Source organism: Montipora capricornis, chromosome 11 (assembly GCF_036669925.1).
Source record: "Montipora capricornis isolate CH-2021 chromosome 11, ASM3666992v2, whole genome shotgun sequence".
Lineage (NCBI taxonomy): Eukaryota > Metazoa > Cnidaria > Anthozoa > Scleractinia > Acroporidae > Montipora > Montipora capricornis.
Window position 1 is genome coordinate 38,958,426 of NC_090893.1, and position 26,445 is coordinate 38,984,870.

The 26,445-nt window shown below is 40.2% G+C and overlaps 2 protein-coding genes across 3 annotated transcripts; one reads left to right on the top strand and one right to left on the bottom strand.

Annotated features, from left to right (window-relative positions):
- Positions 1 to 69: 69 nt before the first annotated feature.
- On the bottom strand, positions 70 to 18,236 carry LOC138024262 (metalloendopeptidase OMA1, mitochondrial-like). Its single transcript, XM_068871410.1, is given in 9 exon segments — positions 70 to 638; positions 2,311 to 2,353; positions 4,274 to 4,420; positions 6,133 to 6,207; positions 7,890 to 8,018; positions 9,157 to 9,264; positions 16,354 to 16,732; positions 18,084 to 18,202; positions 18,204 to 18,236. Coding segments are annotated over 9 exon segments (1,035 nt in total). The 5' UTR covers positions 18,222 to 18,236; the 3' UTR covers positions 70 to 621.
- Positions 18,204 to 25,136, top strand: LOC138024270 (caspase activity and apoptosis inhibitor 1-like). Of its 2 annotated transcripts, none has more exons than XM_068871427.1 (5): positions 18,204 to 18,343; positions 19,750 to 19,966; positions 20,769 to 20,948; positions 23,671 to 23,803; positions 23,917 to 25,136. In XM_068871427.1, exons 1-5 carry the CDS (start codon positions 18,339 to 18,341, stop codon positions 24,072 to 24,074), a joined length of 693 nt encoding a protein of 230 aa, XP_068727528.1. In that variant the 5' UTR covers positions 18,204 to 18,338; the 3' UTR covers positions 24,075 to 25,136. The 2 variants fall into 2 exon arrangements, with proteins under 2 accessions (XP_068727528.1, XP_068727527.1); XM_068871426.1 differs by lacking the exon at positions 18,204 to 18,343 and adding an exon at positions 18,437 to 18,613.
- Positions 25,137 to 26,445: the final 1,309 nt, after the last annotated feature.

The window sequence follows — 26,445 nt, forward strand, 5'->3', positions numbered from 1 at the left end:
CCTCAACCTCTTGAATGATGAAGTTGGTACGATGATATTTCTTTTTAGAACGACGACTTCACTAATGGCCTCTATTTGCCTTCTCTTTTCTCTTTTATTTTATTCTCTCACATAAAGATACATAACAACTTCCTCTGCTCGCATATAGTTTAGATAGTCGAGGCGGGCAGAGGAAACTCTCTCTAGATCTATATGAACGATACAGAGATGAGCTAGAGTTGTTAAAATACGTTAAAACATTACAAAAATTACAAGCCTATTTTACATTCCATATCTCATCTTGCTTAATTTATTAACTAAAGTAGGTGTGTCAACATAAGTATCATCCAATTTCAGAATACGTAAAATGAGCTGATGTAAAGCTTTAAATTTATATTCAGGGAGTACTCGGATACTTTGAGGAACACAATTCTTGCGCCAAATATCTGCTAACTCTAACCCAAACCACCTCTTCCTTTTGTCTTCTTTTGTCTTGTGCGGAACAAAACGCAGGTCCTTGCAAATTACTCCTTAAGGATCTCGTTAAACAGTGTGTCCACGGCAGGAACCAACCAGAGCTTATTCTCCCAGCACGTCAGAAGGAATGCAGGATTTGTGTCTATTCAGCTCTCAGTGAGTATTTTAAGTGCACTGCACCCCTTAGAGGAAGACAAAAAAGACCGTTCATTTCTTTTGTTCAGAATTTTCAAGCAGTGTCTAAAACACCACATCACGTTGGATTAAGACTGTTAATGAAGACTTCATTCTGTTAGTGATGTTACTGTGTTCAAGCCTGGTAGCACTAGAGCTGCTTCAACTGCACTTACCCTTTGACAATTGTCTCTTATAGACACCTCAAAAATTCGGGCGGCTTTATTGGGATTCGAATCCATGACCTCTGCGATGCCAGTGCAATGTATAGAGGTATGTCAAGGACAAATCATGAATGAATCAATCCAAAGCCGAATGGCAACAAGCCGATTCTGCAAATGGCCATTACGGAAAGAGGTGTAACGCAAAAAGGCATAACGCAAAAGGTACAACGCGAATAGCCATAACGCAAACAAGCATCACGCAAAAAAGCGTAACGGAAATAGCCATAACGCAAACAAGCATCACGCAAACAGCCATAACGCAAATAGGCATCACGCAAAAGGCATCACGCAAAGACGCATAACGCAAATGGCCATAGTGCAAAAGGATAACGCAATAAAGCATTACGCAATGAAGCATAACGCAGAGCCATAATGCAAAGAGGCATAACTTAAACAGGAAGAAAAAGTTTGATAGCGATTGTAAGTCCTTTCCCTTGAAAAATCGAATGACGTTTTTTTTTAGAGCTGAAATTATTTACGGAGTACACAGCTAGTCTCCATTCTTCAAAGGGCTTTTGCGTTATGCCTCTGCGTTATGGCTATTTTGCGTTATGCCTTTTGCGTTATTCCTCTTTACGTTATGGCTATTTGCGTTATGTTATCTGTTATGCCTCTTTCCGTGATGGCCATTTGCAAAATCGGCTTGTTGCCATTCAGCTTTGGATTGGTGCATTTATGATTTGAACGATTTTATTTCAAATACTGATCATTGAATTTTGTCATAGACGTACCTCCATAGCAATGCTCTATGAAGCCACACAGTGTAGAGGCAGATCAATTTGTTGGGCTCAAGTGTTCCCGAGAAAAGACTCGATGTATGAAATAACTGTATATAAATTATTTGAAGTGCGGGATATTGACGAAACAGAGAAGTGATCCTCGCACTTATCTACAATAATATTAACCACTTAATAACCGAGAGTGAGGTCGTTACAGCAAAATCTCAAACTGACCCCTTTCCGTATTGACCGGGCGACAGCGAGGTCAATACCGCTAGGCCGAAGTTTGAGATTTTGCTGTAACGACCGAACGGTCGAGGTTATTTAGTTGTTTATTACATCGCTAACAGAACGGTTCCAAGGAAGAAAAACCTTATTTGCATAATCCATAATCGGCCCATGGGCATTTCGGGAAAATAATGCTCTAGCGCTTAGCTGCTCTTAGCCAATCAGAGCGCGCGTTATATCGGCCAGAAACACCAGCCATATAATAATGTCTCTTACAGAGACCTGAAAAATTCTGGTGGCTTAAACGGGATTCGAACCCATGACCTCTGCAATGCCAGTAAACCCATGGGATTGAATCCCGTTGAATTTCTCAGGTGTCTTCAAGAGAACTGATAATAACAATAATAATAATAATAATATTATTATTATTATTTATTTTCCCAACCCTTATGCATTGAAGTTACCAGAATCAGTTAAATGCATAGGATATAAACCCTTGATGTACTTACCCGGAAGGGGTGGACATTTGCAATTTTCTCTGATCTGGATTGCCTAGCGGATAAAGCAATGTCGAATTCGAATTATATCAAAAAGAAAAAATGCTATAACAGATTAGGCTTTAAAGGCGCCCCACAAACGAGGAAAGAATATTGCGGAAATTTGGTTACAGGGAACGCAAAAATGTTCCTGAATTTGTTCAGAAACATTTTGCTTCCTCAGCAAATGTTTCCTCGTTTGCGCGCCGAGGAAACATTTCGTGAAACAATGTTTCCGCAACAATGCTTTTTCGTTTGCGGGCGCCTTAAGGGAACTATGGTGTGGACCGTAATGAGCTACAAATGAGTTTGAGAATACGTAATGAGCTTGGAGCTACAAAAACAATGAAAGGAGCATTCATGTTGAATTTGAAGACGAGGAGCATACAAGCAAATAAAAGTCCCATGCCCTCGAGACAAATTAATGTGTTCACACCACAGGGAACCCAGACAATATGTTTGTGTAACCGTTTGTAATTATTTATATCATAAATGTATTGGATTCACCGTTTGCTTCTTCTATAGCGATATATCGATAAATATGTGCATGAACTAAGCTAAATTACATTACATTACATTACCTTACCTACGGTCTACTGTCGTTCTTTCGCATCAGAAATGGTATTTTGAGCGATTTCGAAGATTTCGAGTTCACTGTTACAGTTTACTGTGCCTCTTAAAAAGAAATTCCTTCTATCAAGAGACACAGTAAACAGCGAACTCGAAATCTTCAAAACCGATCAAAAGAACGACAGTAAACCGCAGGTAAGGTAATACAACGTTTATTTAACATTGGTCCATGCACATATTTATCGATAGATGCTTAGAAGCAGAAGCAATCGGTGAATCCATTTATTATAAAATTACAAACCGTTACACAAACAGGTTGTGTGGGCTCCCTGTGTTCACGCAATTGAAAAAGAGACAACACATTGACACTCAGTGAAAATGCCACAACAAAGATTTATCATTTCTTGGTAACATCATTTACTTCATTGCTGTGATTATCGCGAGATCAAGCCTTGAAGTTTGATTTTTTGGAAAGAAAGTTCTGACAGTTTTCTTTGAATTAACGAATGGAAATGTTACTAGTAAACCAAAATACTTTCCAAGGGAAGTGGGTACGTAAAGAGAACTGAGCCATCGTAATTTAGCTGTAGCTCATCAGCAAAAAAGAGTAGCTCTCAACTTGAATGAACCTCAAAAGTAAACGTCAGTCATTAATCGACGTGTTTTCGAGAACGTTTAAGCACTTTACCATTTCGGAGCCTTCTGATGGTAAATTTGAAATCCCGATATTAATTAACAATTGTTCCGTGAGTACGCGTACGTGCCTCGTTGGCTATAACCAGTTTCATATCTAACAAGCGGAATGAAATAATTGTTTTTATTTTTTTTTCTCAGTGCGTGAGCTAAGCTCAGTCTCCAGCCGTGGGTGTCTCGGTGCGCCCGCGATCCTCACCACCCACGGCTGGAGACTGAGCCTATGTGTGAGCGGGCGGAATTCAACAAATCCTGCGATCTGATTGGTTCCGGGAGAGGGCGAAATTTTCTCATCAAGACCAAGACCTCAAGACCTCGGTCACCCTTTTTCGCTATACGGACCTCCCAGCTGGCAAATGACATATGTTTAATTACTAAATTTCTGAATGCTTGGACGCTTGCAAAAAAAGTCAAGTCAATTAGTTTAAAGCCCATTAGTTTCCAGCTTGGCAACACTTGACGCAATCAGTTTTCTTATTTGGTCATACGATGGTCACACTGTATATGAGCTGATAACCGAGATCGAATAAACCAATCACAAGGCTAGAAATGCAATTTCCGAGGTCGAAAAATGAATAAATAATAATTATTCCCAAGGAAGAAGACTAAAAAGGGGGCGTTACACTTTCTTTTCAACACAATAAAGGTTACCTTCATTTCATTTTTCATTTACCTTTGGAAGAAGCCCTTCAAGTTTTTCAGCTCGAGCATCATGAGTTGGGTGAGTTGAAAGCCATGCAGGTAATTCAGTCTCATTGGTATTCCTAGATAACGCAAGTCGCCTCCATAACATGGGACTTTCTCGGACATCAAAGCAGGCCTCAGATTTAAAAAAAACGGACTTCAATGCAATGACATTGAGAATAGGGAGTAGGGAGCTTCACCCTCTGACTACCAGGAGTGATCAATACGTAAATTCTCCTCTCAATTGCGATGAAATGTCAGTAGACCAGGTATTGAGAATGAAGAATATTATCAGCTTAAGAGGTGTGATCTTGATATAACACCAAATTCTCATGACTACCCAACAAAGAAATCCATGGTACTAGTTCGGAGAATGAACGTTTCGATCGGGATAGACGACGACGACGACGACGGCAATGCCACAAAACAACCGGTCGAATGAGCAAAAAAGAGCTTCCAGGTTGCATGCGCCGCACGTACGGTTCACATTTTCACACGTTTCTTAGCTGTTCTCATCCTGACAACGACGTGAAATAATCATTTTTGAGGTTATGTGGAGAACAAGGACATCTGACGATAAATTTTCAATTTTCGCTGCAAACATCCAAACCGTACGTACCAATTTCATTTCTGGAAAGCCGATACACACTTTCCATGATCAACGACTTGGAATAATCGCGATATTATTACAACAAGTCGGGATACAAAATGTTTTAGCTAGCAAGGGCCTCAGTTTAGGGTCGACGAAACGTTACCTCAAAAAATGACTCTGCTGTCGTAAGTTTTTCGCAATTGGACCATCTCGTTCGCGTCGTACAATGTTGGCGAAGTATTTTAAAAATAAATTGGTAAGAGCGGTTTCATCCTAAACACAGGGAATGAAAAATTTACATTTGAACGCTTTTGTTGTCGTGAAAATCTCAAATTTCGCGATTTCACGTTGTTGTTGTGCAGAGCGCAACCAAAATATGTAATAAGATGCGTGTCGCAAGTACAACATGATCATTTCTCCGCTTTTAACCAACGATATCGTTGTTTTGTGGCGTTTTCGTTGACGACTACGTCGTAGATTTTTAAGCCTGGTTTCCATATGATCTGCAATGGTGTGCGACACGATCGGTAGCTGTCTGCGTGGGTCTTATCGGAGACGATCGTAAACACCGCAGGCAAATGTTTCCATTTAAACACTGTTTAAATCTGAAGGGATCGCAGACAAGCGTACCACTAATCCTCCGCGAAGCGACGAGAAAAAGCCAAGCACTTACCTTAAGTCAGATTGGACACGACATGACACATGTTTCAAGGCGAACAATATTGTGTCACCGATAGGGCACAGATCATCTCAGACACACGTTTCCATTAAAATTGTCTTAGTCGGAAGCGTCGTAATGGTCAGGAAAGTAGAACTAGATTCAACTTTCCCGATCATCCAGACCGTGTGCCGCAGATCGCAGCAGACGCCGGGGACAAATGTTTCCATATGTCTGCAATGTGGCGCATACTTATCGGCGATCGTGTCGCAGACCGTTGCTGATCATATGGAAACCAGGCTTAAGTCCCCACTGTACTAGTAGCCGTCGTCATCTTTGCTTCAGCTCCCTAGACGAATACCTCCCTAGACAGTGACAATAACAGTGATAAGTAGGGTATTTAGGAATGACAAAGGTTGGTCCTTTACACCCTGCACGTGGCATTGCTACTGCTTACGATGTGAGTAAAATTTCTGTTTATGGTAAACAAAACCTTTCCACCAAATAAAGGAACCATGTTGATATACTGCTCCAAGAACACTTTACAAATGAATACACCTATGTTACAAACAATCAAAGTTAAAAAACAATTTAAAACCTTGGCAGCCATGTTCAATCCAACTTCATCAGCTTCTTCTTCCAATTTTCTTGAATAAGGAAGATGTAGAAGGATCTATTAAAAATGGCATATCAGCAAATTTTAAAGCCCTCTCGCTCTCTTTCTGAATCTGACATTTGTAGTGCTGCTATACAAATATTGGATCTCATGTTAAGAGCCACAATAGGCCTTACGGCATATGCTCAAAATTCATCACCAAGCCTCGTTTCCGCAAAATTATTCACATCATCTGGACATACAATACTGTTCGCACGTGGGTTAGTTTACTCCTTTGGGATTTAGCTCAAGCTGAAATTTACAAGTTTGATTTTCAAATTCGAGGCTTGGTGGTGAAATTATCTAGTCAGACGTCATCCCGCATAAGGGCTATTTAGGAAGCAAATATTCAAACGCCAGATTGGTCAGAGTAGATGTATATGAGGGAGAGATCACTGTACCTTCCACCAAGTGAGTTTGCCGAGGGAACTTTGTGCAAGACCCGCAGTGGGAGAAAGTACCGTGGCCCATTGCGGGTGGATGCAACTCATGAGATATCAGAACGTGATATACTTCAATAGTGTTGCTTCATGGGACTGTATCTTTATGGAGGAAAAGCAAAAGGGTATGATCTCATGCCGATTGTGATTCAATCGCCAGGTACATATGCGTGGCTGAAAGACATGCATGAAATCAGCCCTACTCCTAACGCTATAGAAATGATAGAAATGCCAAAAAGTCACTCTGGTCTGAATAAGCATCATTCACGTGAAAACACTGTGTGGGTTGAGAGCCATGTTTTATGGACAGTGTGGAGAAGAGAATGTGGTAGTCTGTCCTTAGGCACCCGATTTACATGTCCTGCCTAGCGAAGTCTTAAGAGCTTCACGTGAGTACACGCGAATTCGATGATTCAAGTTTTTCGCTATTCATAGAGCTACAGAAGTGCATACTACAGAACAATAATGAAAATGTGGCAGAACAAATGCCTTATACACTTTTAACATGGTGGAAGCTAAGTGTTTACAAGCTTGCGGAATCTCATCATAACATTCAGTTGATTGTTGACTTTTTTGCAAATAATCGAGACTTGTTTATGGAAATTCAATTGACTATCGATAGTCATTCCCAGGAGGTCAAGCGAGACGTCCTTAGTGGTAAAAGAGAACTGGTAATCTGGTAATCACATGCATTACAATATACAACCAGAAAGTAAGTGGTCCTTTCAAAGGACTTGCTCGCTTAACTAGTGTCCCTGGAAAGACATCTGTCTGATCTCATCCCAGAGTTAAACATACTCTGCCATTTGGGTACTCTCAAAATAAATGAAAAGCGGAATGTTACATTAACCTTTGGGCAACCATGCATTGATGATTACTTCAACAAACCATCCCCGCAAATATAATTAACATTTATATCTCCTACAAAACAGCCTATTAGGCCACCGGCCCACAAGCTTTGAAAATTGATAAAACACTCCTCATTACAATTCTCTATATAAAGGCATAGCTTGTTTTTCTTGTACGCTAATGTTCTCCTCGCACAATTCAAACCTTTGTTCGGACTCCAGAGTGACACGCTTTTTGTGGAATGTTTTGAAGCCGTTCAGTAAACTCAAAGGTCGTGTTTTATCGGGTCTAAAACCTCTCGGCTTGGCCTCATGGTTTTAAACCCGATAAAACACTCCCGCTCGTTTATTGAACAGTAAATAAAGGTATAAAAATGTAAAAAGATCAGAAAAGTTTCAAATTAATGCTTACAACCAGAATCCTGTTTTGCAACCAATGAGCACCAATGGCTAACAAATCACTTGGCAAAACAGCCCAGACTAAGGCTAATGATATGGCAAGAAACATGTTGATGAAGCCATGTAGACTGACTTGCTCTGCCTGTAAAAGAAAAAACAACACAGCAAAATTTTCAATCAGTAATTTGCAGAAACATGTAACCTGATAAAAGCATATCAAAAACGGGATCTGAACTGATAATTTACTATTGGAAGATCATAAACTGAAGCCCTGTTATGAGCACTTGGAAGAATTATTTTCCACATATTTGAGTCACCTTTGATAGATATCGGTAAATAATAATTATAATAATATTATTAATATCAAGTCAGATTATTCTCAGGGTTAACATTGGGTCACCACCTCCTTTGATACATTTGTAAGGATGTTGTCATTTGGACAATCAAAATCATAGCACCGTACCAGGACAATGTTGTCCCTTGAGTTTGATTTAATAAGATTCCAACCAAAACATTGGAGTAATGTGTTTTTTTTTGCTTAATAAGCGTACCACATACAAAGTGTGTTGACCGATGCATTGGTCGTGAATCAGCCAACGTGTTAGCTGACGTGTTTGTCATGGTCGGCCAATGCATTGGTTTTGGGTCATCCATGTCGGCTAACGCATTGACCGTCCAGATGACTGATGCGTTGTTTGGATTGAATTCACTACAATATGCAATGCAAGTTATTAAAGTGCTAGTATGATAAAAAAAATCGCTTCCTTTTTTCTTCAGATTTTGAAAGTGTGATTGCTTAACAATTTACTGGCAAAATTTTAAGCTTTTATTTTTACCCAAAGGTTTGGATTTCACGGTCCGCCATTACTCTCGTTCCAAAATGACCGATTGGACCTCAGAGGGTTGGATCTAGGTAAAAGTGACGTCATTTACTCAATGAGCTTAAAAATTCAGCGTGTAAACGCAGCTTATTGTAGATGCAAATCACGAGTTTAATAGTCTGAAAGCCCGAAACTCCTGTGCTGCATATTAATTTAGAAGCGTATACATGTGTACGTATTGCATTCTAAAACTATCTAGTAGCAGGAAGCTCATAGGTTGCACTACTTTTACAAGTATCCTTGAGTCACCATTGTCAAATGTCTTTGGCGTGACACCTGCCTAGATTTATAACTCAGAAAATGTTTCCTTCAGTTTGCCCTTCGTAAGTCTGTAGCGTAACCATACTGTTGAATTAACTGCGTATTGTCATTGTCTCCATAGGAATATTCTGTACTTACTGCATGTTGTAAAATTACATGGGACATCTCATGCCCAAGAACAACAGCGAGGGAGTCTGCATTTGGTAACAGTTTAAGCATGCCAGTGAACAAAAATATCTGCCCATTCTGCAAAATGACGATTTTAAATAACAGTATTTAGTATATACTGACAGTGGATAGCGTTGAACGCGCACTTTGATTGGCTACTCAAATTTCTAATATCCTTTGCTATTCACCTCCAAGCAACTCGCGCGGGATTTGACCCGAAAATATTTTAATCGTTGCAGGAATAAATGAGTTAAAATCATCTTTTTGTGCTATATTAGGTGCAGTTACACGCTCCATGGTAAATGCCATTGCCCATAGTAAAGCCTGGAATCCATATGATCTGCAACGGTCCGCGATCGGTCTGCGACACGGTTGTAATGGTCGGGAAAGTAAAACTAGATTCAACTTTCCCGACCATTACGACTGTGTCGCAGACCGATCGCACACCTTTGCAGATCATATGGAAACCAGGCTTCAATTATCCCGCGGTGCCTCACAGTTGGGTTTTAGTATACCATGTTAACCAGCGGTCACACGTTACGAAGATTACCGAGGTAAAAAGAAATCTCACGCAATTCATTGGTGGGAAATTTAATCACAACTTCATCAGCATTGTGATTGGCTCTTGTACCTCGGGCACTGATCAAAGAACCCTTCCAACTTACCACGTTAAATATCGTGGGCGCTTCGTCTGATCTTTTTGACGTATCCATGGAAATTTACCACGGGAAATGTCGGTCACACGCACTAAATGCAGTTTCCCGTGGTAAAAGGGTCATTTACCGCGGTAAAAGTGTCCATTGTAACCGCACCTATTATTTCACTGTTTTAGGGCTGCAAAGCAAAGTGGAGCACTATACTCATAGGAACCCATCAAAAGTTGCTTTTTTTCATGATAATCATGGCCAGCGGTATTGCTCGGGGGCACGTACGCACGATAAAGTTGTCCAATAATTTAATAATATCCTAACAATGATAACAATTAACAATTATTCTACATTTATATAAACCTGATGAAGGTCGGTATTGGCCAGCCGAAATATCGTTAAAAAATACATTTTCGCGTTGTTTTATCAGTCGTGTAGTAGTCCACTTGACTTTCATAAATATATTTTAATAATAAATACGCCCAACATGGCGGCCGTTTTACAGCGTACACCTTTGATATTGGACATCCATGTTATAGTCAATTGACACTTGTCAAAAAAAAGGTATCCGCTGACCAGTATCACTTGACCATATCGCGGCCTCAACTTTAGAGCTCATCAAGGTCAGCTATTTTTATAAGTTGACCGCTGACCAGGTACTGGTTTTAGATTGGATCGCAGCTCAGACTCAAGCCAGGTTAACTTATTTTAAGAATAAATAACGCGGGAGCTCCGCTTTTAGTGATATGCTAAAACAACTATTCACCTAAGTGTTGGTCCACGGCTAGTGGTGGATATTTACCGAATATCGATCACTAGCCACCTCCATGTCGGTGAATAGTTGTTAATTATTTTTGGAGTGGATGTCTACTACTTAGCAACTTTTACTGCAGGACAGGATAATTAAATAAAGAAATGGAATTAGTGTTTTTGGAAATAAGACAAAAAGTACATTGGAATCATTACATATACTTTACATCAGTCAAAATAAGTACCCACATTATTTCTCCATAGAGGCTGGCCTTGTATCAAACAAATGAAGGGGTTTGTTTCTAAAGGAACTATGGTGCTGGATCGGTGAGGAATATTTTTCCTTCGTTTTATCGACTTTAACTCCTTTTTTCGTGCCACAATTGAGGAGGAGGATGTAGATCCAAAGTGTAGAGTGTGTGGCAGGGAGGTGGAGTCGGCTGGGCATGTGACAAGTGGTTATACTGACCAGTTTGACGCAGAGGGGATATTGCAGGAGGCACCATCGACAACACAGAACATTGAACATAATTGTCCAGACGCTACTGTGGTGGGTTGAGAGGCTCAGGAGTGGACGTTTGTTGATTTCCTTGGGATTGTAACATGGTGACTAAGGAGGATGACAAAATCACCAATTTTTGGCTGTGGTGCGAGAGGTATGACAGCAATGATTGTGAAACTGTAGTGAATGGATCAAGAAGAATTCAATCCAGAAGGAGTCTGATCGTTTAAAGGAGAAAATGCACAGAGTTGAGGTGATAAGAAGTGGAAACAGCGATTCAGATAGTGATTTTGTGTTGGGTTGATGGTGAATCATGCGATGTCGGCAAGCCCTAGAGGTCGCCAGAATTACTGGATTGTGGATTTTGAAGAGACGAGAAGCTGTTCCTTGAACTACACAGGCTTAAAGAGCCACTGGAAGTTACATTAGGAGATGTGTGCAGCAAGCACACGCTGTCAAGAACCAAAGCTGCAAGACCAAGGAGAATACTTGGCATCGGCAATATGGTCACCTAGCTATACAGACCAGGGAGTTGGCCGGGCAGGAGAAGGTTGATGGTTTTGATTATGACATGTCTGGTGAGATTGACTCTCGTGATCAATGTGCAAATGGGAAGCATCACAGAGAAAAATTTCCAAGCAAACGAGGAAAGTGGTCTGATGAGCCATTGGGCCTGGTACACAGGGATGTGTGGGGAAAGATGCATGCTACGCCTTTGAGTGGAGGAGAGTACTTCCTGGCATTCATTTAAAATTGATGGTAAAACGTGTTATGTGTGAGTCTACATCCTCAAACAAAAGAGTAGCCCGCGAACGCAGACGTATTTTCGACCGCCTGTGATACGTCTGCGTTCGCAGGCTAACAAAAGAGTGACGTTTTCCCATCATGTTTTCTGAAATAGAAAGCTCAGACGGAAAAGTCTATTGGTCGAAAGTTGAAGAGATTGCGCTCTGATAATGATGGCGAGTATGTCCCAGCGCAGTTTAAAGAATTCCTGAAGAAGGACGACGTTCTACATGAACTGACTGTCCCTAAAACACCAGAGCGGAATGTTGTAGCTGAGAGGATGACTGAAAGCGTACAATCCATGTTGATTGATGCAAGCTAACTCATTGATTTTGGGCTGAAGCCTTATCCACAGCTGTCTACTTGCGTTACCCACAAAAGTAGTTGAGGGAATGACACCTTATCAAGCTTGGACCAGAGAGAAACCTAGTGTTGAGCACCTGCGTGTGTTTGAATGTACTGCCTATGCACACCTACCCAAGGATGAGTGACAGAAACTCGATGCGAAATCCAGATAGTGTGTGCTTCTAGGCTATGGTGCTGAGAGGAAGGGATACCGGTTGTATGATCTGAAATGCAAGAGAATCATGTACAGTCTTGATATCTTGTTTGATGAATTCAGGTGGAGGATAGACAAGGCAGCTGGAGGAAAAGAAGAAAAGTATGAAATGCAGCACATTGGATTTGATTGTTGGGATCCTGTGGTACCTGAAGCAAAGTCTGATGACGAAATCGCTGAGCCTGTGCTTCGGAGGTCTGGAAGAGACAGAACGCCAGGTGACTACTTTTGCGAGTGAGGTACTACTATCTCAAGCTGCGAACCAACTGAGCCACGAACAGTTAAAGAAGCGCTGGCAAGTCCAGACAAGGACAAATGGGTCGCTGGGATGCAGAAAGAAATTTTATTATATCACTCAGATAGTACGCGCGCTGTAATTGGCTAAATTAGCGGGCCGTATTCTACAGTACGGCCCGCTGTACAGCCCGCTAAATTTAAAATTTCGACAAAACATCATCTAGCGAGTTTTTCATGTCATTTCTGTTGCATAAACTTGTACTGAAAACTGTTTGAATCTTGCAAGCAACTATTTCAAACTTAACAGCCAAGAGGATTTAGTTTTTGGGATTTTGGCACGGCATTCTTTGTGGCAGTTGAACCTTCCGCTTCACTTTGACTAGTTTCCTTGCCCGCGCACTCAAATGATAAATGGGATCTAGTGGAAATGCCCAAGCAGCGGAAAGCAGTTGGGAGCAAGTGAAGAGGGATTTCAAAGCCAAGACAAATGCTGATTGTTTTGTTCACAGATACAAAGTTTGGTGTTGATTACGACGAAACCTTCCTTCCGGTTGTGAGACTTAAATCAGTCAGAACTGTTAAGGCAGTAGCTGTATAGAATGATCTGATATTACATCAGATGGACGTTACAACTGCTTTCCTTAATGGTGATCTGAAAGGAGAAGTATACATGAAGCAGACAGAGGGTTTTGTGGTTGAAGGAGATGAAGATTTGGTCTGCAAGCTGAAGAAGAGTATCTATGGCCTGAAGCAATCATGGAGATGTTGGAACAGAGTACACTGAACTAGACACACGATTGAAGAAGATGAACTTTGTTCAGTCAGCCAGTGATCCTTGCATTTATGTGGCTGGAGAAGGAGAAATTTAAATATCATCGCTTTTCATGCGGATGATAATGTGCTGGCAGCAAAAAGTGATAAACAGATGGTTGAAGTCAAGACAACTTTGGCTGAGGAGTTTGAAGTCAAGGGCATGTGGACTACACATACATGTACATCATATTCTCGGTGTTAAACTGATTCAGGACATGGAACCTGGACAAGTCTGGATTGGCCAACCAGCCTACTCTCAAAAGGGTCTTGCAGAAGTTTGTCCAGTGGATGTAAGCTCAAAGCTTAACGGGGAAATAAGAAAGCAGCATTGAACAAGCACTATACCAACAGTGCTCGAAATTAAGCTGGCCGACTAAACCCGTAAATTTTGGTTGCCCCGATAAATGTTTGGTTGCCCATTAGGAAACCCCCTACGATTAAAAATGCACATGTGTTGAGATGCAATCACATGGCGTTGAAGCTTGAGTATCCCATAGTTCTAAGGGTGCACCAGTCCCCGTGTTTTTTTTGGTGTGGAAGTCTGGGGGTTTTTGTCGCATTTTCAAAATCCATTACCAGCTACATGTTTGTGACATTGAAGTTTGCTATCCGACATTTTTTTTGTAAAAGCCACAGATATTCAAAACACGGGAAAATTTTAACTGCGGCAATTTCATTATTGTTAACTCTAACACTACTATTGGACATTGACAATGGAAAACCGATAAGCATAGGTAATTCACTTTCTATTTTTGGCTGGGTTGTCCGTTGTCTTTTCTTCGGGCAACCAATCTTTTCATTTTACGAAAATCTAGTCGCCTGGTAACCTTTCTGGTTGTCTGGAATGACCAGACGACCGCTCATTTCGAGCACTGTACCAGTTAGTAGTTGGCAGTCTGCTGTACCTCTCAGTTATGACCAGACCAGACATTACTTATGCTGTGAACAACGTGGCCACGTTTTGTGCAAAGCCTTCAAAGCAACACTAGATTGTTGTTAAACATATCATGCGCTACCTGAGAGGGTCGTTGGATTTGGGTCCCCTCTGACAGATAATGTGAATCCAAGGACTGTATTGGTTATTCGGACTCTGATGGGGTTGGAATCATGGACGATCGCAAGTCAACATTGGGTTACATATTTCAGATCAGTGGTACAGCCATCACTTGGAGAAGCAAGAAGTAAACATGTTGTCAATTGTGGAAGCCCAAAATATGGTACTAGCGAGTGCAGCACAAGAGATGGTGATCAGCGAAGCCAATATTGGAATGAGTTGTTTGGAGAAAGTGATGATGAGGAAGAGTTCATGGGATTTGATGCTGCAAGTGGGTAGGGGTGTGATTCTGGTGAAGATGATGTTGTTACAGAGTCAGAAAGCTGTGGATGAAGGGGATGAGTCTGCGAGTGAGGAGGATTCGGAGTTACTGAAGGTGCAGTCGGAGAGAAGGAAGACATGGTGGTCAAGGGTATCGACAGATGGGTCAAAGTGGTTGCGGAAAGGATGGATTATTTTGGTTTTGAAGGAAAGGAGAGGGCTGGAGGACAGGATGGTAAGGAAAAGAAGTGTGGCATCGATGGAGATGTCGAAGTGTACAGAAGTTGGTTACTTTTTCCAGTGATGATGGTCTTAGAGTAGCGAGGAGATGGAGTATTTCAAGAGATGAGAGAAGTCTTTGATAGGGAGGAGTGAGTTGAAGTTCCTGATTTTAAGGCTCAGGGTAGCGGGAAAGTGAATAGAGAGGAGAAGGCTGTGCAAGGGATGATGCATAATCTTGTGAAGGATAAGATGTTGGTGTTGGAGATCAACAGGCTTTTGGGTGTGGTGACCTGTTGGTTGGAGGGTTTTTTGAAAGATCTTGGGATTCCAGATGTGCTGGGAGGAATGCATGCATCCCTAGTCAATGGGTCCACCCTAATCCTCCAGAAGAACAATGAACTACAGTAACTGTAGCTACTGTAGTCTCTAAGCCCCAGGTCTGGGGCTTAGGCAAGGCAGTGTTTACACCTTCAGAGTTTGAATACCATCTGCTCTCAGGATGTTCTATCCACAGACAGTCAAGTGCTATTATTATTATTATTATTATTATTGTTATTATGATGATGATGATGATGATGATGTTCTCTACTGTCACAGTCTTTGCCAATGTTCTTTTTATGCGTCAGGTGAGTGAAAACCATGCACCTGGGGCATGAGTCACTCAAGTCATTCATTCTGTCCATACACAGAAGAAATGACTTGAGTATTAATTAATATTTCAAATATCAATTAACTATTTAGTTAATATTAATTCATATTCATTAATAATTTATTATTCTGATGCAGTGGTGAAAGCACTCACCTACCATCAATGCAGTGCAGGATCGATTCCTGGATTTGATGCCATATGTGGGTTGAGTTTGTTGGTTCTCTACTCTGCTCTGAGAGGTTTTTCAAAAACCAACATTAGATTTGGTTTGTTCTGATTTTACCTGATTTGTGGTCTCACGAATTAGTAGAGCACTAGTTCTCAGCTAAATAACCTTGAGACTGATTATTATTATTATTATTACTATAATTTTAAGAAGGATCGGTTTAGAAAACGTATTAAGAATAAAAAGTAACAACACTATCCGACGTTTCGGAGTCAGACATGACCCCTTGATAATGGGGTCATCTCTGACTCCGAAATGTCGGATAGTGTTGTTACTTTTTATTCTTATTACTATTATTATTATTATTATTATTATTATTATTATTATTATTATTATTATTATAACAATGCTTCATGATCACCATTGCATAATTAATTTTAAAACACTTCACAGCAGTAAGGAAACTATAAATAATTTTCTTACAGCTTTGAAGTGTTTGTTTTTTCTTAAAAAAAACTTACAGGTAAAACAAATGCATTAATTTCCTCCCTGTCTACAACATTGACTTGCCAAGACAAATTCTCCATTTCCTTGCTTTCATTAGCCATGACCAACCTCTTGGCTACAGCAAAAACCCTCAAATGATCAGGATGATATGTTGGTAAAATACAATTTGCAAATTCTTCTAACAAATTTTTGTGTTCCCTAGCTGCCAGTTCTTCCATCTGCTTCTGAGATATTGGCATGAAACGTGTCCTGTTAGTGACTGGAGTTTCTTCCAAGTGGAAGAAATAAAATCCCAGAGAAAATCCACCAAAACCTCCAATTACTATTGTAAGTCCCTTAGACAAATTGAGGCGATGGTGTTTTGACAAATTTCTCCAACTCTTGCGAAAATACCTAAAATACAAGTGGGAAACAAAGAAAATTGAGAAAACTAGAACAATTAAGCTAGAAAAGAACTAATATTACAACATAGAATTTGTCAGTGTTTAATACTCATACTTCATTGACCGTTCCCCATAGGGACTTATCAGGGCCAATGAATCCACAAAGCAACAACTGATAAGACTTCCAACTGGTCAGAGGGCAAACCAGTTGGCTATTTACAAGCACAGCTGAAACGTTAAACCAGGCACCACCAGGATCAATTCAACAACTGGTTAGAGCGGGTCTTGAACCCACCCTCTCTGTATCTCCACGTCCAGGCAAGCACCCTAACAACCGGGCCACACTGTCTCCTACATTCCATAAAATTATGAGAAATTTGTGGTACTCACATTGGGAGTTTTTAAACTACCCCTGTGATAAAAAAAATCACTTCCTTTTTTTCTTCATATTTTCAAAGTGTGTTTGCTCAACACCTGACTACCAAAATTTTGAGCTTTGATTTTTATCCAAAGACCATTTTCTTTGAGTCTACATGTAAGTTTTGGATCTCACAGTCTACCATTACTCAGGTTCAATACTGACTGATTAGACCTCAGAGGGTTGGATCAAGGGACAAGTGACGTCAAAGGCTCACTAGTTAACTTAAAATTTCAGCATTATGAAACCCCTGTATTCATAGGTGTGTCTCAGACATGATCTGTCAAGAATCTTTTAAAACAATAGGCCACTTCGGAAAACACCATAATAATCTCTTTCTGTTCCCCCAAATTTTGCATAAGCATTGTTTCCAGTTTCTCTTGGGACTTACAATGGTCCCAAGAGAAAACAAAAACAATGCTTATGCAAAATTTGGGGGCACAAACAAAGAGTATTATGGTATTTCCGAAGTGGCCTATTTCATTAACCCACTGACACCTCAAACACCCCAGCCTCGTCCCCAGGGTCTCTTTGACAATGGAGACCCTGGGAACCAGGATGCAAACACCCTAGGACACCTCCCCCCCTCCCACCGTTGATGAGTAAAATCGTCTGTCTCACTCCCACGTATCAATGCGTCAAGTTAATGTTTCCCACTTCTCCTTTCTTTTCTTTAAGTTGCCCTCTGGCAGCGGATCTAAAACCTCAAGGGTCACAGGTCAGCCTAAATGCATGTCATATGCTACAGTTAAATGAACAACACCGAAAGTGTCTCCTGACCCTAATCACTCTAGACACAAAAATGTTGTTTCAGGTCTAAGGGAAACTTTTTGCCTGGTTCACGGACTTCTAGGACCTATGGACTGAGGATATATGACCTGTGTTCTAGACCCGCCTCTTTGCCCGTCATGCCCCGGGGTGTGAGAGACAAGTGTACCAATACCTTCCACCAACAACAGCAGCTAACTTGACCACTTTTGAAAACGGACCGGCTAACTTCACAAGAAAAATTGCGAGTGGCCCGGCAAATCGTGGTTGACTCAGGCGAAATCCCCTGACTGAAATGAGTGGACCAGCACATGTTCTCGTCCAACACAGAGAGCGGAAGTGATCTTGGACACCATATTTCAAACTCCAGCGCGCTATGCTGATTTTTGCTTGTCGATGGCACCGAAAGAGGGAAGCTTGATTCTCACTGATGAGGTAGGATAGATAAGCAATCTTTACAAGACGCGAAAAGGGCCTCGAAGACCAGGTTATGGTTCGGAAAAATGTGTTCATTTCTATCGCGAGTCTCGCATGTTATAAGGCGCGGTTACCCGGGCAGAGACGAAGCAAGTTTATCTGTTACTTCGTGTGGAGTTCGTGTTTCATTTTCTCTTAGTGCATGGACAAAAGAGCCGTTTCACCTGATTCATCAACACAAATAACCGAAAAAAAGAAGAAAGAGAAGAAGAGGAAGAAAAAACACAGGTTAATACGTTAAGTTGAGCTGAAGTTTCTACCCGTCAATTTCCGGAAATTTTCCCCAAATTTTCGGAAATAACATTAATAATGTCTATCAGAAGCGTGTTTATTTACACTTTATCAATCGGGCATTTTACCACGGCCAGCCCGGCGGCTCAGATGTTTGTTTGAAAAAATGAAAACGGTTCAACTGATGAGCTCGAGATGTGTCAAGTAGATTCACACATAATTCTTGGTTTTGCCTAAAATCTGGAATCCTGAATTCGGAATCCGGAAGCCTTTGGTTGAAGTTCTTATATCAGATTCCAGATTTTTTTATTCTGGATTCCGGATTCCAGGTCTTAGGCAAACCCTCACTCACATGATCAACAGCCATGTTTTTTAACAAAAACAAAAGAAAATGTTTGTATAATGATAAAGTTTAATTCCTGGAGAATTGGGACACCAACATATCCACGGTTTTTTTGTTTGAGGAGATCAACACAGCAGCTGTGACGTCACATGAAAACCGAGAATACTAGCAGGAACTAAGCTTAAATATGGGATGAAGGTTGACATTCAGTGCTCAGAAACTCTGTGGCTAAAAAAAAAAAAGTTTATACAAAGAGGAGGAATTGTAATCGCAAATGTGATTCTGTTTCACATACGCATCTTGTAGTGGTGGGTGGGTCTGGAAGTCCACTGATGATTGTGGTGGGTCTAAAACACAGGTCACAGATCAGTGTACATGTCACTGTGCTGAAGATAAATAAACAACACCAAAAGTGTCTCCTAGCCCTAATTATTCTACAAAAATGTTGTTTAATGTCTAGGGGAAACCTCTGGCTGAGTTTAACCCATGGACTCCTGGGAGTTCCCCATTGACGAGTAAAATTGTCTGGCCGATTTAGGCCGGCTTAGGCATTAAAGGGTTAAATGTCTAAAACCACTGATGGTGTCAGAACTCTTATAGTATACTGGTCTCTCAATGAGAGATGAATCAGCTTGAAGTACCGGTAATACTCTAGAGTTTGGGGGGTACAGCTGTAATGGGATATATGGACTGTGGCATTCCTAAAAACTAAACCTTGAGATGCTATGAACTAAAGACAAAAATTTACTGGCCATTTTATTCAAACACAGTGTACATGTATACATTATAGGAGTGAGAAGAAAAGAAATCAGCCCAGGTCTCCCAGCTCGTCACAAGATGTTGATAGTGATGGAGTTAAAACCAGAATTAAGAGGAAAAAGGACTGCAAGGCCAGCAGTGTGAAACATCTGTCTGCTTATCTCCATGATAAAGAAGAACTTCAAGTACAACTCTTTACAATTATTCCCAAGAAAGAAGTGAAGGGAATGATGCCGGATGCTCTCAAGGTATGATTCAATTCTGCGATAGTTGATATACATGCACTGTAGATAATTACTAAGGCTAGCTGCATTATATGCTATAATGCTGTGAGCTGGAGTAATTATCTATTATACTAATATTATTGATCGTCATCCAAACCCATTGTTTTCTGCCTGTCATTGTATCATGGAATGTTGCCCCCACCCCCCTTGTATTTTTGTGGAAAGCAATAAATCAAACATTAACAATAATTCATGATGTTCAATGGTTTTTTTAATTCAAGGTAAAGGTTACATAAGCTATATTGTTTGAATCATGAGTGTAACATGACATGTACGTGTGAGAAAATGAATCCAGAAATGAGTTATCGACTGTTTGTTTGTCAAGGTACACTGTACTGTAGGTTTCAATTTGTATAATTATTGCTCGACAAACACTGTTGTTTGTGAAAGGCAACTCATTGTCTTTTGGAATGATGGTAGAAAGCTGCTGGGAAAGCAGTTCGGAGGATATATTGCCCAGAAATTTTCCAGAAATGCCCTTAATTAGATTCTCATGGATTTCAATAAATGTTATGAAATGTCCCTACTGAATTAGATCTTCTCCCCAACTTCAACATGACTCGTGTCTCGAAATAAAGACAATTCACTTTACTTAAGGCACTTAAAGGACACTTCTTGTTGGATGTCAAAATTGGGTATGCATCTAAAGTATTTACATTTCTGGACATAAGTGGCAAATAGCGAGATAGAACTTAAAATATACTTAGGTTAGAGATATTTACTGTACATTGATGGTTAGTTGTGTTTTCCCATGGTTACATTTTAGGAGCTCAGCTTTACAGAAGTAAAAACACGTTGTTTTGAACAACTTCAGACGTTGTCAAAGAAGCAAATTGAAAGTATTATTGAAGGCAAGCAAATGGGTTCCTTTGAAGATGACACTGATAATGAACCAGAAATCTCTCAAGAAAAAGAAACCATGGAAGGGCAAACGAGACATAACCAGGTGATTGTAATAATTATTTTTTGTAATGTCGTGTACATTAATTAGTCAAAAGGCTTTTTTGTAGGACCCAGAAGATGAACTTAGCTTTCAATTGCTAGCAGTGGTTTAAATAAAGTCGTCATGGTTAGCCACCTACACTACACGTCTGGTTTGACCAAGACTAACACATGCACAGGGTTCTCCTTATCAGGCGGTAACCGGTAAAAGTTACCGCTTGTAAGAGCACTTATTACAGCCTGCAAACGCTCAGAAGTCGCTTATCCTTTGCAGAATGTCCAACATTAACCAATTGCTTTACCGGTTTGAAAAGGTGCCATACCTGTTGCGCTGAAAACTAGGAAGAACCCTGATACATGTAATAAACAGTGCAGTGCAGCGCAGTGATTAGGGCGCTTGCCTTGACATCCGGGGATCCCGGGTTCAAGACATGTCCTGGCCATTGGTTGAATTTGTTCCAAGTAGTCCCTGGTTCAACTTCTCAGCTGCACATTGGTAAAGCCCTTTTCCAACTGACCTACACATGCAAACCGCTCGGAGGTTTTCATGTGTAGGGCCTCCCCACGGAATCTCTGCCCGAAAGGGGTACCTTGTTGCACCCTTCAGGTAAATGAAAGAGTAGGGATTTCATGAGTCGAAGTATACAGGTGTATGAAAGGGTAGGGAAATCTGTCATTTACATGTAGGTATTTAAAAGGGCCTTTCATTAAAATATTTCGAACACACGAACACTGTACCTTTAATAATGACTGCACTGTTTTAATTTATTGAATGGTACATGAAAATCGCTGTTTTAGCGATTTATTCACAAGACGGGCCAGTTAGAGCAGTGAAAAGTTAGACTCGTTGGGTTCGTATTACAGTCTATCCGCGTGCTTGGTGGACTTCAGTCAACGCGTCACGCTTTTGTCTTTATTATTTACTTCATCTTGTTGACATCCTCTTTTAGTACAACTTGAATGCCTTGCTTAGTTTAGGTACGCTTGATTTCAGTCGCTTGAGTTTTGATGACTTTAAATGTGACGTTAAGCGGAACACTAATCTCTCCTCCAACGCGCCACTGACCTTTTGGGTAGTTGTTGTCTAGTTACTGTTCTTAAAGGTAAGTGTAATCGAAATAATATTGATCGCTTTACAATCGTCAATCAATCATAATCATATTAAACTTTCTGAATGTAGTGAGATATTGCTTGAACAACAACAACAGAAACATGAAACATATCATGTATTAATGTCAAATGTTACTGGCCAAAAGTACAGATCAATGCCAATTCCCCTTGAAGATGTCCGCTTTGACCTCGCTTGGGATCAAATATTTTGAAATGCGCGTCCTTGGTCTCCCGCCTCGACGTGAGCTGAATAATTAACACTGGTTTTGATTGACTCCTCGTCCTCCCCTACCATCTAAAAAAAATAAAATAAAAAATCGAAATCAGTTTCTTAAATCAGTATTCATAAGGGGTAACATCTTTCATTAACTTCATTCTAAGTGCTAGAAAGGGGATGCAGTAGTAGGTTTGTGAAAGGAGTACTATTAATTTCTCAATGGAAGGTTTACGAAGGGGTACCTCTTCTGTCAAAGATGGTATATAAAAAGGGTAAGGGGCTCCAACCGAAATTTCGTTGTTAGATTTGCGAATTTTCGTTTCAGTACGTACGAGCTCCAACCGAAATTTTGTTGTTAGATTTGCGAATTTTCGTTTCAGTACGTACGAACTCCAACCGAAATGTCGTTGTTAGATTTCGAATTTTCGTGTGGCTCAGCGAAATTTCTTTGAAATTTAGGCCGAGAAATCACACCTTTCCCACCAAAATTTCAGCGAAATTTTGAGAGAACAATAACCAAAATTCGACGAAATTTGTTTGCATTCTTTTTGCACAGTACTGTATATGGCAAGGTCACAGTTTTTATACCGGTATGTGATTAGAAACCTTAATAATTTTGGTTGACTATCATAGAACACTCTCTCCCTCCCTATAGCAAAATGTGCACTTAAATGCCTTACTGGTAGGTCTCCCCAGAGATTACAGTCTTGGACTGCTTGTATGTAAAACAGAGGGCTAAAGGAATACCAGTAGAGAAGAAGCATTGTATTAAACTGTCTTTTATTGGCCTTGTTGTTCTAAACTGAAGTGTGTGATCAACCTTCAAGTTGGAATTAATTACGTTCTTACATGTACTTTCACAGGACATAAATCTAATGCTGCAGTCACTGAATCCCTTTCCGGGTGTTGTGGATTGCACCTGTAATGATTCCAGTTACTTGGACGCTATTGTAAACTATGCTTGTGTTTGTTAATTTCCCCATGGTTAAACAAAAGAAAACTCTGGTTTCTGTTAGCTGACTGTCTACAGGGAATGTTGGTGGAGCTCTTCCCACTCCCCACCCCATTGTTTTGTAACCCAGCCCAGACCTATTCCACGCTCTTCCAATATGGCGTCTGGTATGTGTTTCGTGGCCAAAACAACATCTACCGCATGCAAGCAGGCTATGAATAAGTTATAATGTATTAGAAGGAAATGTCCCTGATAGTGGTAAGGACAATACACACGCAATATTATAAAATATTTAAAATTTGATATGCATGTCCCTTGTTTGATTGTCTTTTCGGTTGTCCATAGTGAAAACTATTTTTGCCCCTATTGGACAAAACACCACAAAAGGCTCTTTTGCAGTGATGGCCAACGTAGAGGGCTGGTTGGTAACACTTAATTTTATTTTAGGGAAGAGTTCTTGACGCAAAAGAAAATATGATTACAAACAACAAAGAAGAGGAGGTGAAAGAAAGGGACATAATTACTTTCCAGGAAATAATTGCAATTCCAAAACAAGATGAAATTGATAAACTTGTGGAAGGTAAGATTTTACCTTGAAACAACTTTATTGGATATCACCATCCTCGCCATCAATGGTAAAGTGAATGCATGGTTGTGTGTTTGCACCTAACTCGGTGATATTCTCATCTGCAGGAACAAGTGTGTTAAGCAGAGAAGCCCCATGTAATGTGCAGTCTGATGATACCAGTGTTGCAGTGGAAGCCGATTTAAAAGAACTTGAATTTCGAGCACGTGCTCTGGAGTCACTGGTGCGTGCTCGTGAACGACAGATGAACCTTGACCAACCCTGAAGCAACGTACAGGCTTTACCTCAGTCTGTCATTTCTGTGGGATCCCTCTGGAACAAAGGCGTTGTTTGTTGTGTACGGTACATGCAATCTGGCAGTAAAAACAGAGCTCACAAAAGACATATTGTTTTGCGTTGATATTGCACTTAAATTTTGTTAGTGCTGTGTAGTTTGTATAGGTTATCACAATATTTCAAGTGCAATTTGGAATAAATGAGAACGACCAGGTTTTTTCAAAGACGAACAAAATTGCACGAGCTCGTAAGGCAAGTGCAATTTGTAGTCTTTGAGTGAAATGTACAGGTGCTTATTTCTTCCAAATTGCACTTGAAAAGGGATGTGAACACTTATGTAATAATATACACGAAAAAAATTCAGCTCGTTGATAGGCTGAGACCACGTCAATTAATCGCAAACAGAGTGCAGAAAGTTGAAATAATGCATTAAAGGTGAAATTGTTGCATTGAGACCCAATCAAAATGCGAGCCCTGGATGGCACAAGTCACGGCGCAATTTTTCTGTGATTGCGTGCTACGTGTGCGTTGCTTCTGCTTAAGTAATTACATGATTGTTCTTGTGCAATTTGGAATAATAAGCACCAGAGTTTTTTCTTAGACTACAAATCTCACTTGCCCTACAGGCTGGTGCAATTTTGTGCATCTTGGCAAAAATTTACTTCTTCTTATTTATTCCAAATTGCACTCTAAACTCATGTGGTTACCTACACAGAAAATAATATATCCAGAAAACCTGTCGTAATTAACTAGAAGCAACACACGGCTATCTCGTAATCTCGAAAAAATCTGCACCATCCAGGGCTAGCATTTGATTGGCTCTCTGCTGGTTTTTTCGTTGACCTATGAGAATGCTTGGTTTGTTACGACTTTTTGCCTTGAATTACTTCTTTTCTGCGCTTTGTTACCTGAAAGATGCATTTCTCTTGGCCAATCAGAATGGAGACTTTTTTGTACACCTGTATTTAGAACTAAAACAACTTGCATAGTTGAGTGGGTTATTGAACAAAATTGTTTATTTACACATTAAAAGCACAAAACTTTGCCATGTCTCTAGATGAACATTTTTTGGGTATTTTAGGGACGTTTCGTCTGGTGGTTTCCCATTCCATATCCGGTACTTTGATGCCAATATTTGAGGGGTTTGCTTTATTTTTGATTACCGGTTTTTTTCAAGACTCTCTGTCTACCTAGATGCTTTACGCGCCTTTTTTTATATTTCCGGCTTGAAGTAACGAGTTGGAAAGACATGTGCTACAAAAAGCTACATGGGAATACTAGAACAGCTGGCCAGTCGAATAAAAATATATTTGCATTGAATAAACCGCCGCTGTCGCTTTTGGACTTATAACATGTTATCGGGTATTTCGGATTGATTTTGTCACCTTACGTGGCTCACGTCGCAATAAATATGTACAAAACAAATTTCAAAAAATTACATTCAATACTGATCTCCATTGGTGGTAAAAGTACTCGTTAGTCTTGTCTTTGACAATTTGAAAAAAAATACATCTATATTATTATATGGCAAAGCCAGTCTTGGGCAAATCCCAGCACTCTGATTAGTTCTTTCTCGGTCGGGATTTTGCAGTACGGACCGTTTCCCTGGAAATGGTCCAAGCCGTGTATTTTTGTTTTGGAGCGAAGCCAACAAATTCATAATTTCAAACAACTTTATTTGAAACCAAAACTGCGAAAAAATTGCGATTATTGTCATTCTTCACAGCAAAACTACCAGAAAAAGCTAAAAAGTTTGATTTTTTGATGATTCCAAAGATGGATAAAGACTTAAGACGAACATTTTTTTATCCTGAAGCTCTAGAAACTTTTGATGATCATCGAAAACTGGAAGGCCATAAACGATTTTGTAAACCAACAGAAAAGTGCAAACACAAACGAGAAGACGGCTATACTGATATGAACACTCTTCTCCGCTGTACAGAAGCTAATAATTTGAAAAATGAGAAATTGAAAGCTTCCTTGAGTCCGAGCTTGACCACCTTTTGTCAAAGAAACAATCATCCATGTAATAAACAACTTACTAAGCTCACTTGCTCGGGACCGTACTGTGGAATATTGGCCTTCGGTCGTTTTTGTACGGACCTCGCTGCGCTCGGTCCGTGTTGCCACAACCTCGGGCCAATATTCCCCAGTACGGCCCTTGCAGTCGGTTAGTAAACGGTTACTATTCATTGAATATACTCTTCCTGGCAAATTTCTTATAACTTGGTTGTGAACAAAAGGTGCTTGGATTTTCGAAACTTTCGAAGCCTATAAAATGGCAGGATTGGTTAGAAAAATGAAAAAATGGCCGCAATGCGTTTCGAACAGATGCAAAGATTCATTTAAGCGAAACAAAT

What these genes read in the sequence shown, in the direction of transcription:
- LOC138024270 (XM_068871426.1), top strand. Translation starts at nt 18,528, where the DNA reads ATGGACAAAAGAGCCGTTTCACCTGATTCATCAACACAAATAACCGAA. An exon ending in TGATGCCGGATGCTCTCAAG is followed by an intron (nt 19,967 to 20,768) that starts GTATGATTCAAT and finishes GTTACATTTTAG; the next exon opens with GAGCTCAGCTTTACAGAAGT. An exon ending in GGCAAACGAGACATAACCAG is followed by an intron (nt 20,949 to 23,670) that starts GTGATTGTAATA and finishes ATTTTATTTTAG; the next exon opens with GGAAGAGTTCTTGACGCAAA.